This window comes from Amphiura filiformis, chromosome 2 (genome assembly GCF_039555335.1).
Source record: "Amphiura filiformis chromosome 2, Afil_fr2py, whole genome shotgun sequence".
NCBI classification, from domain to species: Eukaryota; Metazoa; Echinodermata; class Ophiuroidea; order Amphilepidida; family Amphiuridae; genus Amphiura; species Amphiura filiformis.
In genome coordinates this window covers 60866709-60885568 of record NC_092629.1, presented here as the reverse complement: position 1 = coordinate 60885568, position 18860 = coordinate 60866709, and the positions used below count along the sequence as shown (strand labels likewise).

At 37.0% G+C, this 18860-nt stretch overlaps 1 protein-coding gene across 1 annotated transcript; it reads right to left on the bottom strand.

Moving 5' to 3' along the window:
• Positions 1-1244: 1244 nt before the first annotated feature.
• Positions 1245-17209, bottom strand: LOC140141856 (b(0,+)-type amino acid transporter 1-like). Its single transcript, XM_072163730.1, has 12 exons — positions 17096-17209; positions 14793-14940; positions 10248-10502; positions 9016-9141; positions 7792-7897; positions 7287-7331; positions 5976-6099; positions 5082-5185; positions 2804-2900; positions 2481-2630; positions 1503-1671; positions 1245-1306 (listed from the first exon to the last, which is right to left on the bottom strand). The coding sequence occupies exons 1-12, from the start codon at positions 17207-17209 to the stop codon at positions 1245-1247; spliced, it is 1500 nt and encodes a 499-aa protein (XP_072019831.1).
• Between the last annotated feature and the right edge of the window lie 1651 nt (positions 17210-18860).

The following is an 18860-nucleotide window of genomic DNA, read 5'->3' as shown; positions in this document are numbered from 1 at the left end:
GCTAACCTTATACAAGACAACAAATAAACACGAATCCCGATCGGCACAAGGACGCCCCATCCATTGTACCACAGACACCTTAAACAAATCTGTCGCATTTTAACGTTCTAGATGAAAAGGCGATATGCCGCCTCATAACCCATTCACCCATACTATATCTACGAATATGTTATTGAACATTGAGTGATAATTATGTATGTCGAGAATTATATATAGAGAGAGAGGATGTCGTAATTTGTTGGCAAGATTTACTGCAATAGATTAGATTAAGAAAAATATTTTGTTTGTATGAAAATATGAATAAATAAACATAATTTTCACCAGGCTCGCCGTCGCCACCGTTTTTCCATGAATATCTACCTATCTTTTTATTACATATTTGATAAGGCCAAAAAAAAAGGTTTGTCTCAAAGCTCGCGCACGCATTTGTAAAATCGTGAGATTTGGAAAAAAAGAAATGCGGATTTTTTTTATTTCATTTTTTTTTTTTTTTTTAGTTTTTCCAGAAAATCACCAAATACCATGAAAAAAGTCAGGAATAATAATAATAATAATAATCGCATTTCGCATTTGTTTTCAAACCACTCGTGAGCTTTGAGACAAACCATTATTTTTTTTGGCCTAATGCCGTAAAAATCTAATAATTGCACTTCCTATCCACGTGTGCATTTAAATGGCAATAGACCGTGTAGAGTAAAAGCGATTGTGCAAAACACATTTATTTCATAAAAATAATAGTAATATTTATGTATGATGTAAATGGACTATAAAGATATTATTTGAATGCATTATTGTGCGCTAACCATAAAATTCAGCTGTGACATTAGCATATTTCCAACATAAAATATAACATAAAATATACTTCTTGCATGAACGCTATTTGGTTATATGCCATAATACTTTTTGTCTTCCAAAAGTAACGAAATGAAAGATGTTTCACTTCGTTACTTTTGGAAGACAAAAAGCATTCCATGCAATAGATTCACGCCCTCTACAGATGAGTTCGGATTCCCGGACTTTTAACCAGTTGTGATTGCTGAAATCTTCAAAGTTTCTGTCTGCGAAAAACAATCCAGCAAAAGATAGTTCGCAATCCAAAATTCAAATTCCATGTGCTCACTTCGGACAATTCCGGGATCCTTTATAATATTGCATTTCTAAGCATTTTACAGTAACATTGGCAACTGGAATTCCAGTCGTTTTCAGGATGTAAACCTGGAAATCCAAACATATAGCCCAATATATCAAGTGTTGTAGCCTGATGGTGCTACGTAAAAGAATAATTGCAGGCATAATGTCAGCCGATCTGTTGAGTAAAAATCAGAAACAAAGTAATACTATTGCTGTTGATGATGTTAATGTAGTATTTTGATGTAAATGGTGATGATGATGACGATGATGATAATGTTGTTAGGTAAAGTTGATGATGATGATGGTGTCAGATGCTGATGATGATGAGTAAACCAATACATCTATCCTATATTATTATTCAATAGACATACCCATAAATGGTGGTCTGTACTTGTAATACGCAAGAGGAAAGTAGACAATTAGCCCAGCTAAAACGAATAAGGCCGCGAAGAGGTATTCTAAAGACGGGTTGTCAATAATGGGTGCAGCAATCAGATATAAAGAAGCTATAACCATAAGAATAGGGACGATGAGCGGAACCTATGGAAGACAAGTATTATTTTTTTTAATGTATGGTACATATATTAAATATGTGTAAACGTATTTATTACGCAATTATACCTAATATTTTGAACCACCATAACTTGGCTAGGGAGGTCTGATGAATTATGGGAAGGGCGACTGACATTACGTCACGATTCAAGAACATGTTTCTTAGGTCCAGACTATAGGCGCCATATTGCAGGAGGGTTAGTGTTCATAGAGCAAACGTTAAAGGTTTCGTCGTTTAACCTGTTGATTGGCAGACACTGTCTCTAATATTATCCACGTGTTGTAATACCGGTAGGTAACATTGATTGTTAAAAATGGTCCCAATTCCTATTATTGACCCCCGGCTCCCCCTGGCTACGCCACTGATAATATTGCTGTCATCACGGCTGTCAACGCCAAAAAGCAAAAACGAAAAGTCGATGTATGGAGAAATGTATAAGAAAGGGTATAAAATATATATGATGGTGAGAGCAAATTGGGATCGTCACATCAACCATAATTGTTGTTGTTTAATAGTTTATGGAATGATGTGGGCCGTAGTATTCAGCGAAAATCTGTAAAGTGTGCTGAGGTTTGTGGCTCAACGTCTAGGCGTTGTGCATGTGCGTAGCGCACTATAAATCACTGCGCTTTTTATATATAATACTAACTCTAACCATGATCTCTTAATCCCAAATACTAATTTTAACCATAAAACCTAGTCTCTAAAGTTTTGTTACAAGATTAGTCCTATAAAGGAGATTGGTATATGCGTAAGAAGTATATTGCAATTAGATCAAATAATTAATATATTACACCTTTATAGGTCTCTCCCATTCCGGATGTTTGTAACGAAGCCACAGCAAAGCAATGAATGAGCTTCCATAAACCAACCAATTAACAAAGCTGAAATAATTGAGGAGAGTGTCTATTGTTCCAGGTAGTATCATGATAGTCACTAGTGATACCTAGGAAGATAGCAAGATAGCAGCAACATCAACATAATCGCAATGGCAGGATATTTACGAATTTCTCTCCTGAAGTACAAATTGTAAATTGGACTGTTGTTTATGGTGAGATTGAATATTAGTTTCCGTTAATTATATGTAATTACTTTACTTATTTCTTTGGTTAAACATACCAGAAATACAAGAGCTGGTACAGGTGTGTATCGTCTAACGTGAATCATAGCTAATATTTGAGGCATGTGTCCCTCTCGTGCTGCTACATACGGTAATCTGAAATAAGAAGAGACAAACTCTTTAATGTTGGGGGAGCGGGAAGTGGGGCACTTAAGACAAATCACCATACGGGTTTGCTCCCCCGCAAAGACCTCTGATTTGGACATCGCAGTTCCCAGAGACCGCAGAGTTTGACCAAAACAAGCGCTGAAAGACCCTTGATTTTGATAATTTCAACTCTAAAAAGACCCTTAAGTTGCTCATTGTTGGGGGTTTCAGCCGATTTTCAACCAGAAACCAAGAAAGACCCTTGATTTTCACCGTTCGAAGCTCTGAAAGACCCCCCTTTCACTCTTAAAAATATTTTACTCAGCTTGAGTAAAAAGGTCAACACTGAGCTCATGTTAATAAATAATACCATTATAGCAGATAAAAGCTAAAAAAAACTTTGGCATGGTTGTAACGCAACTGTTAATAAGCACCGAACTACCGAACTTGTGGCGAACCATATAATAGCACACCACTCCACGCCATACATAAATTCTCCCAGTCACATTTCCCCAATATGAAATTTAAAAAAGTAAAATTTAAATTTTGCTTCTTTTAAAGTTTGGCAGAGGCGGGGTTCGAACTCACGGCGCACTGCGGCGCTTATATGCTCTATGAGCCTAGCGCCTTAGACCACTCGGCCACTTGTCTTGATGGCATCCATTTGAAACTTATTTGAAGATATAATCGCAACTTCAATATAGGCCTACCACGTGACAAGCAAAAGCAGAAAACGTACCATATTTTGGAATTTGATTTGCCTAAAAACATTAATGTGTATTAATAGCGCTCAATTGTTGTTAATCCGACCATAAACATGATAAATGCGCGTCTATATGGACAATACATGATATCGATTTTGACACGTGCTCTCACGGTGTCAGTACATTTCCATGGTCAGTAAAATAGTATAGAGGAACCTACCATTTTTCTTGTATACACGTTCGATGTTTTTATCAATTACATAAAAAATCCATTTTAGACCCCAAATGTTTTTTCAGGAAATAAAAGATTAGATTACCATAAAAACGAAACAGTAATCTTTTGCCGGGTCTAATGTTATTTATACATAGGATTTTCAACGTTTTTTCTATCCTTATTCTTGCTCAATTAAAAAATATTTTGGCGTATATAAAATTGAAATAAAATTCTCTGCCTCATAAACGACATCAAATGTGCCACAATTGGGTATCACGAATCGTTATATATGATGTGCAGTTAATATTCATATTTTCTTTTATACAGAGGATGCTTCAGTTTTGACAGGAAAAATATTTTCTTGAAAACCCTCTCACTCGGTTATTTTAAAAAGGTAACCACGCTTCCCTAGAATGTGCAATAAATTAGCATTAAAATTTTTCTTATTCTGACAGCAAGCGTTTCTAGAATGTATTATAGCGAAATGTGGTGTATTATAATAGTATGAGATGAAGGCGGAAGCAAATGAAACGAATTATATACCTATAGATTCCTGTCATCTGATTGCCCGGGCAATAGTCTTTTTTACCATTGCCCGGGCAATAGTCATTTTAAAATCTTTTCTTCTCGATGGAATAACATCGCTGTTTACAATGCGTCACTGCAAAGTGCGATATTAAGACTGTAGAAGAGACTGATTTTTATATTGGATACGCCAACACCGCGAGTCTTGAAGCTGTGAGCATTGTGCAGAGCAGTGAAATATGAAAGGAATCTTTTAAGCTTTAGCGAGTTTAAAAACTCGCTAAAATTAGGCTTAGGCCTAAGCTTCAAAATAATCGTCACGGAGTTTGAATTCTAGAAGAATTCACATTGAACGAGCCCATTATATCGATTGAATGACAATACCGTAAATATGAGGATCATCTGGAGGAAATAGTTGGTAAGAATAAACAAATGCTTAATTCCAACCATATGCCCTAGCTCTACATATTGAGGCCTTGCCTTGGTCTACGGTCTGGGACCGAGTCATCACTCTCTGACAAACTCGCGCTTGCCCTAGTAGGTAAACAGCAAGTCTAGCCTAGCATATTCTTTTAACCAATCAAATGACAAGAATCTATTTTATTCGGTATATAAAACAAATATTGACTTCATTATATTCGGGCATGGTTAAAATTATAGACCTCACCTTGGGCCTATAATTGAGATCACCTTGGGCCTATAATTTTAACCATGGCCCTCATAGCAGTCAATAGCTGTATGCTATACCTCGCAGAAAAGATCAATCCTGTAGTGATCACGCCGAATATTGATAATATTACTCCAAGAGGAATTATCCATGATACCGGGCCCAAGGTCCTTATTGAGAACGTCTAAGTAATGAAGACAAAAAATATATCTTTATCGTTCTGTGAATTCAAATACTCTTACTAATTTCTTACTGCAGTTTTAGATTTGGTTTCAAGGTGCTTACATACAGTTATTTATATTGTTGTGGTTTAAACATCTTCCAATTTCCCATATATTACAAGAAGATAAGAAAACCAGTGAACAAAGTTATGGTGAAGGTTTTTTGGATAATTCTGCATTATTGCATCATTTTGCGCTGCAAAAAAGAAAAAGAAAAAGAAAAAGAAAAAGAAAAAGAAAAGAATTGATTATATTTATTGTTCTTGAAGAGAAGAGAAGAGAAGAGAAGAGAAGAGAAGACAAGACAAGACAAGACAAGACAAGACAAGACAAGACAAGACAAGACAAGACAAGACAAGACAAGACAAGAGAAGAGAGAGAAGAGAAGAGAAGAGAAGAGAAGAAGAGAAGAGAAGAGAAGAGAAGAGAAGAGAAGAGAAGAGAAGAGAAGAGAAGAGAAGAGAAGAAGAATAAATGCAGATAGAATTTCAATTTGCACAGATGAATTTGAAACAAATAGCTCATTAACTATCTAAATGTACCAAACAGTCTGCCTAAGTGTTTTATTTGCTGCCAAAATTGAAACAAGTGAAAAGTATGTGAAATTACACACCCCGGGTATGTCAATGCATAGGAATTCACAGCGCCCCGAACTGAAATGGCTTTAATAGGGATTCGTCAGTATGTTAATACCACAAAAAATAGAAACGGAAAATAGAAAATAGACCTTGCAGGTTGTATTATAAGACTCACCACAGCGACTGCATCGGATTGTAGCAATTCTGCTGGTGACAACACCGTGAAGTATGCTATATTTGTCAAAATATATACAACTGTCACAATAGGTACGCCTATTAAAATCGCAAGAGGCAAATTCCTTCAGATAAAAGAATGAAACAGATCGAGAATAAGTTACATGTTGTACCAAGTGGCAAATTAGAATGCAGAATTGACATTTAATATGGAATACTTTTTCGCAAAATTCCAAGACTGGTCTGGTAGAGGTCTGCATAAATACGGGCTAAATATTATTTGGGGTGTGTCGGGAGATGGTGTAAAATAATTGTTTGACAGAAAATATGCTTTCAATTAGTTTACATTATGACGCTCATAATGAAGAGAATTAGCCTAAAATGGTGGATTTAAGGAGACTGAACTTGATTATTGTGGGGGTAAAATTTGAGCAACATTATTCTGATATTATCAGTTTTGATGTGATTTTACTGAACCTAATAAGTTTATTGCATCATTTTGCGCTGCAAACAAGAAAAAGGAAAAGGAAAAGGAAAAGGAAAAGGAAAAGGAAAAGGAAATCTATCGTAAGGTTTTTTGGAAATATTAAAATATTTTGCCGTGAGGTTAACATGTTAATTAAAATAATACAATTAATAGGATTGCGTAATCAATTAAATTTAACATTGTAGTTTGATTCATTGGCACGGAATTGTAAATAATTTATCTTGAAACAATTTGTTATCAAGGAAACTTGATTTTTACACCACATTTTGGTCTAAATTAAATTTGAAATTTGGATTCAGAACTGTAGCTGCAATGCATTATGGGATGCACTTGTACCTGATTAGGTACATTACCAAATCAGGTAATTTGCCCGGACTGTATATGGGTGGGGGAGGGGGGGGGAGGGGACATTCACCCCCAAATATTTTTCTTTCCCCAGTCCCCTATTTTTCAGGCAAAACCCCCAAATCACCTAAATTTCACTTTTGCGGCAGCCGGCAATTTTATTTTCCCCTTTATCCCCATGCCCCCGAAATAAAATTCCTGGCGCCGCCACTTCCCCCACCCCAGGATGGCTCACGCTACGCCACTGAACTCAAATTTGAATCATATTATATACAACAGGCTGTGACAATTATTTATTTGGTAGTCAAAAATAAAGTCTTGTCTTTGTTGCTGATGACAATTCTGATCTCATACTTCACTTCGATAAGTTCAAAAAATAGACTTGCAAGTGTACCCCTTCGTTTATGTTCGTCTTTATTATTATCATCAAAAATTCAAAAGGAGAAAAAGAACTAAGACTAAGATATCTCATTTACCTACCTATATGGGTTAATCAGTTCTTCAGTTATGTATGTCAGTCCATTCCTGTGTAAAAGTAATTGTTAACCATGGTTAATGATAATAATGGTTTCTACGGTTTCAGTGGCGTGGTTATGTGATATTTTTTCCACAAACTATACATCTTTGCATTATATCATTATTAACCGAAAAGATTCTCATTAACATATAATTCGAAGGCTACAAGGCTGTGATTCGAACCTGTGATCTCATCTCATGCTATCAGTGCATTCCAACGTAAACGTTGTGACCATATAAGCCAGTAAATCGATTACGTTCGTAATGGTCGTGAAGACATAAGTTAACAAAAAGAACCAGCCCAAAATGTCTTCTCAGAGGTATAAAATCAGGTATAAAACAACACAATATTTGGACCAATAAGCAAAACCGACACGCATCCGCTAATACTGCCCCCAATGAAACATCTACCTGTAGTCTACATGAAGCATTTTCTGGAACGCGCTTTACTGTAATACAATATACATACCATCCATCGTACGGAAACAGACCCTGGTAAAAAGCCACACCATAAGCAAATAAGTCGGTTGCGGAATCGTCGAAAGATGTTTTAGGATCCAAATGTTCCGTGTAACCTGATGAAATATAATAAAATTTAGTTGCATTATAATGCCATGATGCTATTCAGATATATTCTCCTTACTCCATAACCATATTTCTAATAACATTAATGCTAACACTAAAAACTAACTTTTCTCTTAGCCGTAAAACCTAATATAAAACCTAAGTAAAAACGCGCTCGTGAAAAGAATGATAAAGCCAACTCACAAGAAACTGTGTCCGAGTCCGCAAGCCTTTACAGTCACCTTGCCTTACATTGAAGGCACCTCTGAACGACTACGTAGAGCGTTCAACACAGCAGGTGTGCCAACTGAGTTTAAACCACATCAGACATTACGTCAGACCTTGGTATCCCCGAAAAACAAGGTAGACAAGTTGAAACAATCGGGAACAGTCTACAAAATTGCATGTGCAGATTGTCACGCAACATACAACGGGTAGGAAGCTGGAAAAGCGACTTGTAGAGTGTAGAACACAAGTCGAAAGCGGCGGGCTCCAAATCGGCTGTACAAGAACATGTAAAAGCGAGCAAAAATACGCACAAATAGACTGGAACAATGTAAAAGTACTGGAGAAAGAAACAAAAGAATTTCCCAGGAGGGTCCTGTAAGCTATCCAGACCAAGAAGCAGGGACCTTCATTGAACCGAGACACAGGATTGGAATTAAATCCTATGTGGGACAACCTTATCAAACCCAGCGGCACCAGGGGCAGGAAACTTCCGACTTCGGTGACGTCATCAAGTATGATGTCCCCTGGTTGGTCAGGTTGGTCTCTATAGCCGTTTCCAAGAAAACATCCGAGCTAACAACATCGGCTGATGATGAGAAAGTTCATCAAAAGCGCTCCCGGGAAGCGAAATAAACAAGTAGTGTTAAAGTTTAAATTAATAATTTTCATTGTTATTACCACTGCAATTCTATAGCCTAATAGAAAAGAAGATGAAGAAGGAAAAGAAGAATAGAGAAGAAGATGGAAACGGCCAAAAAAGAAGGACGAGGAACATAAAAGAAAGGAGGAAAAGAAGAAAAGAGATAAACAAGAAACAGAACACGTTCTCCGAGTCGGAGGGTATATGTACGTGACTATAGGTTCTAAATGAATATCCTTCATACCGTTCATTTTGACTTACCTTGTGCAATCCTGACAATGCCAACTACAATGATAATGGCGAGGGCTATTAATTTGGATATAGTGAAGAAATTGACGAAGTTGGTGCTAAGCTTGACGCTGAAACAATTGATCATCGCTAAAAAGACTGTAATAAAATCACAAAACCGTAGTCACAGTTATAACCTGGATCAACTCGTAATTGTTAAACTTTTGTACCACTACGCCGAAAAGTAGACCAACTTTGACCTGCATGGTCTATATTTTGCGTGTTAAGTATAGGACTTTAATTAATAAATTGTGATGCTTCTACGCTCTTAAAAATATTTTATTCAACTGGATTAAAAAGGTCACAAAACTCAACAAATCGATTAAAAATTACTCAAATTAAATAATACCCAACATTGAGCTCATATTGATAATAAATACCCTTAATGTTGGGTAATATTTATTTTGTTGGGTATTATTTACTCAATTACTAATTTTTACTCAATTTGTTGAGTTGTGACCTTTTTACTCCAGTTGAGTAAAATATTTTTAAGGGTGTAGCGAGATGTCACAAGACAATTCTCAAATTAAATTTACTGACCCGATGTTATAAGGTCCGCCGATTAAACTGTAGGTGCAAAATGTTAGCTCTTTTTCGAGCTACACCCGTTACCTTCTAAGTTTGTTTCTTCTGCGCACACGAAAAATTGACATGATTGGTTTACTAATAAATAGCATTTCTATAATCAGTCCAGCGGTTGTGACGCCCTGTTTGATTGACTCTCAGGTCACTTTTATCTTGACAAAAACAGATCTTGTATTTTTCTCAAATCATTCTGATTACAACTCAGTTCCGGAACTCCATAAACTCCGGAATATTTTGAGCAATTTAGGGAGCGATCGTTATTTATGGCAGGGGGGGGAATGGGTAAATTTAGAAGGGAACACGAAATTTTTTGTGGTCTTGAGGGGGGAACCTGAAATTTTTAGTTGAACCAAGAGGGGGATTGTTAAATTTTAAATGGAGAAAATTGGGAAAACAAGGGGAACGCGAAAATTTTGAGCGGACGCGAGGGGGAACGCGAAATTTTTGTCGATATTTTGCCAAAACACCCATTCCCCCCCTGCCGTAAATAACGATCGGTCCCTTATCTTGACATAGGGGAAAAGGACCTCTTTATCATGTTTATTGGGTGGAAATGGATTGTGGATTGTGTACTTTACTTGTTACTATACGGAACCCTCCACAAAGTTCACGATACTTACAAAGACAAGTAATCGCAATCAATTTCATTGCATTATCCGGCGGATCACACGCATTACCACTTCCTTCCAAAAATGGCGCCACGGCATAATCAGCGAAACTAATACATACTATTGCAAGACTAGCCGGTCGTAGAATGAGATTGGTTACCCACGAGAACAGGAATGCGGGCGCGCTGCCGAATGCGGTATAGAAGAATACATATTCACCACCGGATTTGGGTATCATTGTTCCTAGCTCAGTGTAACATAAGGCACCTGTGACAGTTGAGAAAAACAAAGAATATATTGAAGCAGGTTGATATTACCTGTTCTGTAGTTTGAAGTTCTTATAATAGAAATTACCTTGCGTCTCGAGGTAACAGGTATTAAGCTGCAGTAGCTCTAGTCAGCTGTGCCAGTGCCGGGGGAATATTGGGTTCCAGCAGCGCGCTGCTAATGGCATGGTGCTGCAGCGCCATGCCATTAGCAAAGTCATTTAACATTTCAGCTGGATGATGCTGTCTAGACTAGAGCGACGAAGGTGTGTTTACGACTCCCGAATCGAGATCTAATGGTATTCTTCAGTACAAAGTCTACTAAAATACACATTAATATTGTATAATTAAATAACAAATTGAGGTATAATTAAATATCAAATTGAATTGAGTTTCATAAAACTATTCAACTGGACTCACGTTTATGAGAGGCTGTGTTATCGCACCTTCAGGTCAAAGACCAATTGCCACCAGATCAACAAACGGCTTGAAGATGCACCTATGATACAGTGCGATGTCGTAATCTCTCAGAAATGCGAGTCCAGTTAAATAGTTTTATGAGTTCAATTTCGGAATGGAACCAGAATACCATTCTAGAGTGCTTCAGTCAATCTCATCTGTGATTGCATATTTGATCGGGCAGAAACGTGTTTAGTTGTTTACATAGCGCTTATAGTAGGTATATCCACTAAAAATTGAAATACTTTTAAAACATTTTGGCGTTTAAATAATCTTAATCGGGCGTTTCATTCCAGAGATATGGCCTTTCGAGTGTCACGGTTTTATATAGGGCTGCTAGAACATGTTAAAAAGTTTAAGTCCAAAAAGGAATACTAACAGAAAGTGCAACATTAAGGTGTTTTTCTTAATCTATTTATTAACTAGCGTTATCTGGAACATTCCATTTGCTTATAACAACATCCTGAAAATTTAAGCGATTTTGTTGACATGCAACAATAAATATAAGACCTCAAAACCCATGGTTTGTTTGGTGGAACCTCAAATATGACCATAGATGGCTGCCATGGAAAATATCTCCATAGAGGAGGTGAACAATAAGTGCATTATTTCAAATGAATAGCGGTAGTCTTAAACATTGTTCAATCTTTTAAGGTTAGCACATTTTATCTTCAAATATGATTATATTTCATCATGACATTTATAAGTTTATTTGGTAACATAAATCACTACCAATTTTGAGAAATTTGCTCCAACTCAAACATGTTTGTCAAAGGTTATCTTTCCTACATTGAGCAATATACTGTGTGTGCATGGAAGCCATGATGGGGAGCATATCTAAAATGCACATGGTGGTCAGAAGTGCATAATTTGAGATGGGTTTTTGGCAGGCTTAAACATTCTTTAATTTCTTAACATCCTGTACATTTCGTCTTCAAAAATAGTTAAATTTTCTGAGTATGTAGGTTTGCTTGTCTGAATCAAATTCGGAGATAATTGCGTTTCAAGACCTGATGCACAGAATGGTGTCACTTCAACTAGTTCTCATCTCATTATTTTTTTCTTTAAAAAAGTTGATCTCTTGATAAAGGAAGGTCTTCTCTATTTACTGACCAATCAGGAAAGAGTTTGGTTAATGGTTTCTGATGGAATCAGGAATTTTTTAAACAACCTGTTTTAGGTCTAAATCGGGCCAATGCAAGTACTGCATACCATGGGACTTCCTGCATTGATTTATTTTTGCATTGACAATACACAAGTGAGTGCACACAACAGTAAATGGGGAACCGTTCTAGCATTAAATTTATTGACAGTGGGCATCCCTACTTATAGTGTTACCCGCAGCTTCTCTTATTCCATCATGTTGTAGCACTGTGAACGTAACTTTTCTGCATGTTACCTCGACGAAATCCAGCCTGGTTGTTTTTAAGATGAGGTCAATATGATCTTGAGTTCCATTTAACATTATCTTGTTTAATGGGTAGAGAAACAATGACATTTGTGGTACATTGTCGAAGTGGTTTGAGAGTACTGTACAATATGCAAACAGTGCAAACACCATGGACAACATCTGCCATTGTTTCACCGCCATTCTATAGAGTGCTTCAGATGTGATTGCAGTGTCAAGAATTGCGGCCGTGTTATTCTTCATTTTGTATATGGACTCCAGTGTATCCTCACGTATTGGTGGATTGACATGATTGGTATTATGTCCTGAGCATTACATTACATTACATTACATTACATTACATTACATTACATTACATACAAGGCATTTATAGGGCGCCATTTCATAAAGACCACGGCGCCAAGATGGAACACAAAATATTTGAAAGGCAAAATAAAACAGCAAACTGAAACAAAGCCACCAGATTATTGTGGGAACAGGAAGGTTTTGAGACTTTTCTTGAAACTTGGCAGAGAAACAGCAGTACGGAGTTCAGATGGAAGTGAGTTCCAGAGTGCAGGTGCGGTGAGAGAAAAACTCTTGTCGAAAGCTGATTGCAGGCCTTTAGGGTTGAATTTTAGTACAGAGAGACGTGTAGTGTCTGTTGCAGAACGCAAGCCGAGACGAGTTTGGTTGTACAATGAAATTGATTCAATGAGATAATTTGGTCCATATCCATGCAGGCATTTGAACACATAGAGCATGATCTTATATAAAATTCTCTGCTTCACAGGGAGCCAATGAAGTTCTTGCAAATACTGGCTGGCATGGTCATACTTAGAAGCAGAGAAAATTAATTTTGCACTCCAGTTCTGCAAGCGTTGTAATTTCATGATGTAAGCTGCATTAGTTCATGCTAATAGTACATTCCCATAGTCTAGACGTGACAGCACAAGAGATCGAACAACATGGGTGCATGTTTCATTATCAAGAAAACGACGGATCCGAGTAATATTGCGTAAGTGATATGTGATGTTCTTTGACAGTGAAGTTATCTGCGGCAACATACTCATAACATCATCAAAGATAACGCCCAGGTTTCTGACACTAGTGGAGGGGTGGACGATGTCATCTCCAATGTGAAGGCATATATCAGGCATCTGGCGTTTGAAGTGAGGTGATGATATGACCAAGAATTCCGTTTTGTCGTTGTTTAATTTCAAGAAATTAAATGTCATCCATGTTCTGATTTCTTTGATACAAGATGTTATTGATGACAAAGCGGTTTCAATTGATGATTGGTTAGATGGCTCAAAACTACAGAAAATCTGTATATCGTCCGCGTACATGTGGTATGAAAGCGAGTGGTTTTTGATGATCCTGCCTATTGGAATTGTATACACTGTGAAACCTCAGGGGCCCAAAATTGAGCCCTGAGGTAGTCCATAGTCCATGGTCTTTGCCATTGAGTAGACACCATCAATCACAACAGTTGTTGTTCTACCAGTAAAATAGGACCTCAACCAGTCAAGAACAATCCCAGTCAGGTGGAAGAAGTTCAAAATAGCGGTTGACTATTGTTATTGTTGAGAAGAGAGCTAAAGTATTCTACAAGTAGATGGTTAGCATTTGTCACGGAGCACAATCTCATTTCTTGACCTGTCACTGGATTTCCTGTCTTTTTTTCCATGTGGTAGTATAGTCACACATCAAACACAAAACGTTTTACAGAAAATGTTTAAAGGTTATATAAAGGGTGTAAATAACATCCAAAAACATTTTTGAAAACTTGATGCAGAACATTCTAAACAGAATGTTATTTAAAGGTTGACAAAATATTTTGCAAAAATGTTTACCCAAAATGTTTTACAATAACGTATACAAAACGTTTTCATGACCTTTAAAAACCGACATTTAAGTGTTATTAAACGTTTTGAATAAACGTTAAGAACGTTTTTGTGTTTGCTGGGCCAATCTGGGATAGTCCATCTGCTTGTTTAACATAGCCGATTCATCTTTTTTCAATGGCACATTCAGGCTGGTATTGAACCCGCCATCTTTCTCTGGACTGTTTATACCAGCAATAGTAATTTACATGTATAATAATGAAATACCAGTAATAATTATTTATCTAAATCAACTATATAATGAATATTTATTTAATAAAAAAGAGATCGGTGATTATGATTAATAATGTATATTATAATAATTATATTATACCGGTATATCAATATTATAATATTATTTCATATATTATTATATTATACGACATGATTGGCAACACACTGAGAGTTTATTAAGAAATATGATTAGGAAGAAAATTATGTGTTATGAATCATTATAGATCGTTCAATGAGCCTGCTGAACCCAAAAGATAAAGGATATACTAAATAATTAGTTAAACAAACAGCAACAACAGAAAATAATTATAAATTGTATATTTACCTAGTAACGATATCAGTCCGCACAAGGACCAAACAACGAGGCACATTCCCACACTTTGTGTCTGTCTTAGAACTCCTTTGGGAGAGATGAATATACCAACCCCAATGATATTGCCTATTACTAGACAAGTCGCTGTAAAGAGGCCAATCTGAAACAAAGGGAAGTATCGCAACAATTAGGGGGCTCACTTAATATCTAAGTTACATAAACCTCACATGTGCAACTTTGCTTTTTGTCAACTTGAAGACAAAGGTTTATCGATTCAGTATATATCAAAGCCTTAATGTACGATCTTTTTTCAGAATTTACCTTTATTTTTTTCAAACCCGATTTTTTGGCATATTTGTAATACTTACACATGTTCTAACTTAAATCTATGAGCAAACTGTCGAATTCGCCCTATTTGTAGTAAAACGGGATGATTTTCTGTTGGTCCGACATAAAATCATAATTTTTTAGATTATGACTTTATGTCGGCCACGATCGCAAACCGTAGTCTCCTACAAAACTAGTTTGGTTACGCTCCCTCCACATGTGGAGGGAGCGTAACCAAACTGGTCGCGTAGGAGACTAACTCTGAGGCCGCACTCGCTGTCCTAATCCAAGTAGTGCGAGATGTTTCGAGTGATAGAGGTGAAGTTTATGATGTTGTTTCTTTGCAAATTCCCAATGTTTTTCGCGTCCAAATGTATTGGGAACTTTCATAATGATTGCATATTATCATTTTGGAAGAAAAAAAGAAAAATCTAAAAATTTAAAAAGATCGTACACTAAGGCTTCAAGTCTTTGGGCTGAATTGACATAGGTCAGTCCTTTCCGGAATAGTTGGGAAGCATGATGGCCTTGGAATAGCCTTCATCATCATGATCAGAAGGGTGAGAGGCCATAACGTTTCTAGTACATTTCGATTCGATTTATTTTCATGTTCATCCCACAAAACAAGTCACTGAGGTACATGAACATGATTGTAATGATTTATAGTGATACCGCACAACAACACATAACGCAAGCTCTCACTAAGTGCGGCTACCCCCAATGGGCTTTCAATAAAATCAACAAACCCAAGAGCGTGAAATCAACCTCTAACAGGGACAGTACGGTTACATCTATAGGACAGGTTGTACTACCTTACATCAAAGGAATTTCGGAAGCCTTTCGCAGAAATTTCCAGAAAGTTAGTATAAGAGTGACATTTAAACCTACGAGAACATTGCGCCAATTTTTAGTAGCGCCTAAGTACAAAATCGAGAAAAAGGACGTCACTGATCTTGTATATATCTGTGATCGGAGAGACCGAACGTTCTCTAAAAACAAGATTTCTTGAACATAGACGTTCAAGCACTACTTCGTCCGAGGTTTCCAACCACATCCATATTGAGTCACCGGGCCATCACGTTGGCTTGGACAAAGTCCAAATTTTGGATAGAGAGCCCCGCTTGTTCGAGAGAGCCTCTGAGGGGAGTTAAAGGGAGTTTCCGACAATCATAACATTATGTCATGTATGTTAGAAAAATAATTATCAAGCGCGAATCACGTGGTTTTATTTAAAATAAACTGAAATTGACCATAAAAACGAATAAAAGCAGTCGGCTCTCAACACGCGATTTCAAACTCTCCCCGCCGAAATTGTCTAACTGCAATGACGTAATGGTTATTTGTGCTCAATTGTCGTCAGCCTTCATTGTATTACTGGGACGTCATTGCACTCGAATTGCACCCGGGAATTTTGAATATCGCGTGTTGCGAAACGGATGTTTTTATTCTTTTTATGGTCACTTTTGTTTTTTCAAGTTTGTTTTAAACAAAACCACGTGATTCAAGCTTGATAATTATTTTTCTTACATATAAGGTATATAGAGATTACCGGAGACTTCATTTAAGGAAGCCAAACACACCAGGGCCAAGCAACCATCTCTGAACAAGGACGGAGGGCGCTACAAGTTACCAATGTTCTATGACCCGATAATTACGTCACACTTCAAGTGTGCTCGATCAGGTCACTCCGCTAAAGAAGGCTGTAGTAGCAACAGCTGAAACAATTGAACAGGCCAAATTCAAACCACACACTAATAACCCGCAAAGCTGACTTTTGGTATACAGAGCACCCTCTTCACAAAAAAAGCATGCACAGAATACTGGTTTGATCGAATGAATTCTGTTGTTACATGAATCAGAAAAAGCTCAGGAAAAAGTGCACCATGAGTCTTCCGTAGAGTAGGCTATAGAAAAAAATAAAATGAAAAATAAGTTAGTATGTTTTGCCTAGAATAATGATTTTGTCCTTAAACTTACTGGAAACATACCTGCCTCTTGAGGTGGACTTTGTGATCGTCATGATCGTCATCATTCAACTTCGGTACCTGTGTTTGGCTTGTGCCTTCGTCGCTTTCAAATGTTACATGTCTTTGCGTTGCCATTCTATATTGGTTTGTGTTTCACCATCAGTAGCGTATCTGTATTGAAATCAGTAAAATCGTCGTGTGTAGAGTATGATGTGTATATTATCCCGTTACAGCTCAGCTCAAAGAGACCTGAAGTTTAAATGAAAATGTGGTAATATATTATATCGTGTGTTGTAAACACATATTCCAAACGATACTATATTATGTTCCAGACAAATTTGTGCTTCACCTAAAAGTATAAGATATACTTAGAATTGTACTTAATGATGAGTGACATCGTATTGCATGATTTCTATTGACCAATTTGTAAAGATCTTTATCAGAGCTCGGGAGAAATATACAATCAACCGAGTTGGGCATGTGATTGAAATAACAAAGGAATAAAATGGGACCCAGTATGCTGCACCGGGGAACACCGCATGAAAGTAACCTTGAGTCTGAATCATTTCATTCAGTATAATGTGTAAGGCGTTGAAATAGTTGTGGATGGCAATTTTTGTTTAAGATAATTCGCTGTCGTAGTGCACGTTAGAATATGACCGTTGCTAGGTTAACTGGATCACGCTTTCTTTGTTACGAACCACTGATCGAAATGATCACAACACAAAGCCTATGGCATATCAAAATTCGGAACAGGTGTATGAGCCCAGGCTTGGAGCAGTAACCAATGGTTACTAACGTGCACTACGACAGCGATTACCAAAACAATGACGCACAAAACGAAAATTACCCAAACGAATTAACAAAAAACTTAAACACCTCAGTGATTAAAGCAGCCAAACTGCCACAAACAGAGAAAGATCATTAAAGTAGTTGTTGAGAGCAGTTACTAAATGAAAATTGGGATCAGCAATTTTCTCTGGTTTATCCCTGTTTTTCTAAACCATGACCGGCAGGGCCACTAGCGATCTGATATACTAACAGCAGCAGTAGGTGGACAAGACTTGCAGAGATCAGAATAAAAATAAAAAGAAGAAGAAAAAAAACACCATCCCAGGCGCCGCTAACGCCATCCATCTACCTCTATGATTCAAAATATAATGTCATCTTACCTTTCAAATGGTTTGCAGGTTAGCTATTATCAGCGCAAACCAGAATAGTGTGTTTGCCATTTAATAGTACAATATTTTAACAAGATATTGTTACCACAACAATCCATACAGCGTTGAGGAATTCAAATCCACGCATTGCGATCCGAATCTATAATACATACGTGAAAAGTACTTGCCCATTCCCGGCTTCACAAATTTGAACACAAATGTGACCACAGACCCGGTACCACACAGTTCATAATGATCTTGTTTGGTTCGGTCATGGTATCCTGATCTCTGTAGTGTTGATAAAATGCGATCTTTGATCTAGTGCCGCAGGAAACTCGAAAAATCAAAGTCCGATCGTTGCACTCAGAGGGCTACTATAGATGTATGTTTATAGTTGTACATGTGCGCGACTATTAAGTAGCAAATACATTTTGAACAGAGTGTGCTACTCTCATGATTTAAAATTCTAAACAAACTTTTAGCTAATGCTGCAGTGTACTTCTTAATATTAATACATTGATCATAACAGAAATGCGCCGATGAAGTCAATAATCACATTTATATTTCCAGATGTCCTGCAGATCTTGAATTAAGGCCAATAATAAAACGAAAGTTTTTGGCGTTTT

Bases quoted from the DNA above. Each gene is read 5' to 3' on its own strand.
- LOC140141856 (XM_072163730.1), bottom strand. From the start codon at position 17,209: ATGGCAACGCAAAGACATGTAACATTTGAAAGCGACGAAGGCACAAGC. The intron at 9,142-10,247 runs GTAAGTATCGTG...ATTTTATTACAG, and splicing joins GATTGCGATTACTTGTCTTT to TCTTTTTAGCGATGATCAAT. The intron at 6,100-7,286 runs GTAGGTAAATGA...TTTTATCTGAAG, and splicing joins GAACTGATTAACCCATATAG to GAATTTGCCTCTTGCGATTT.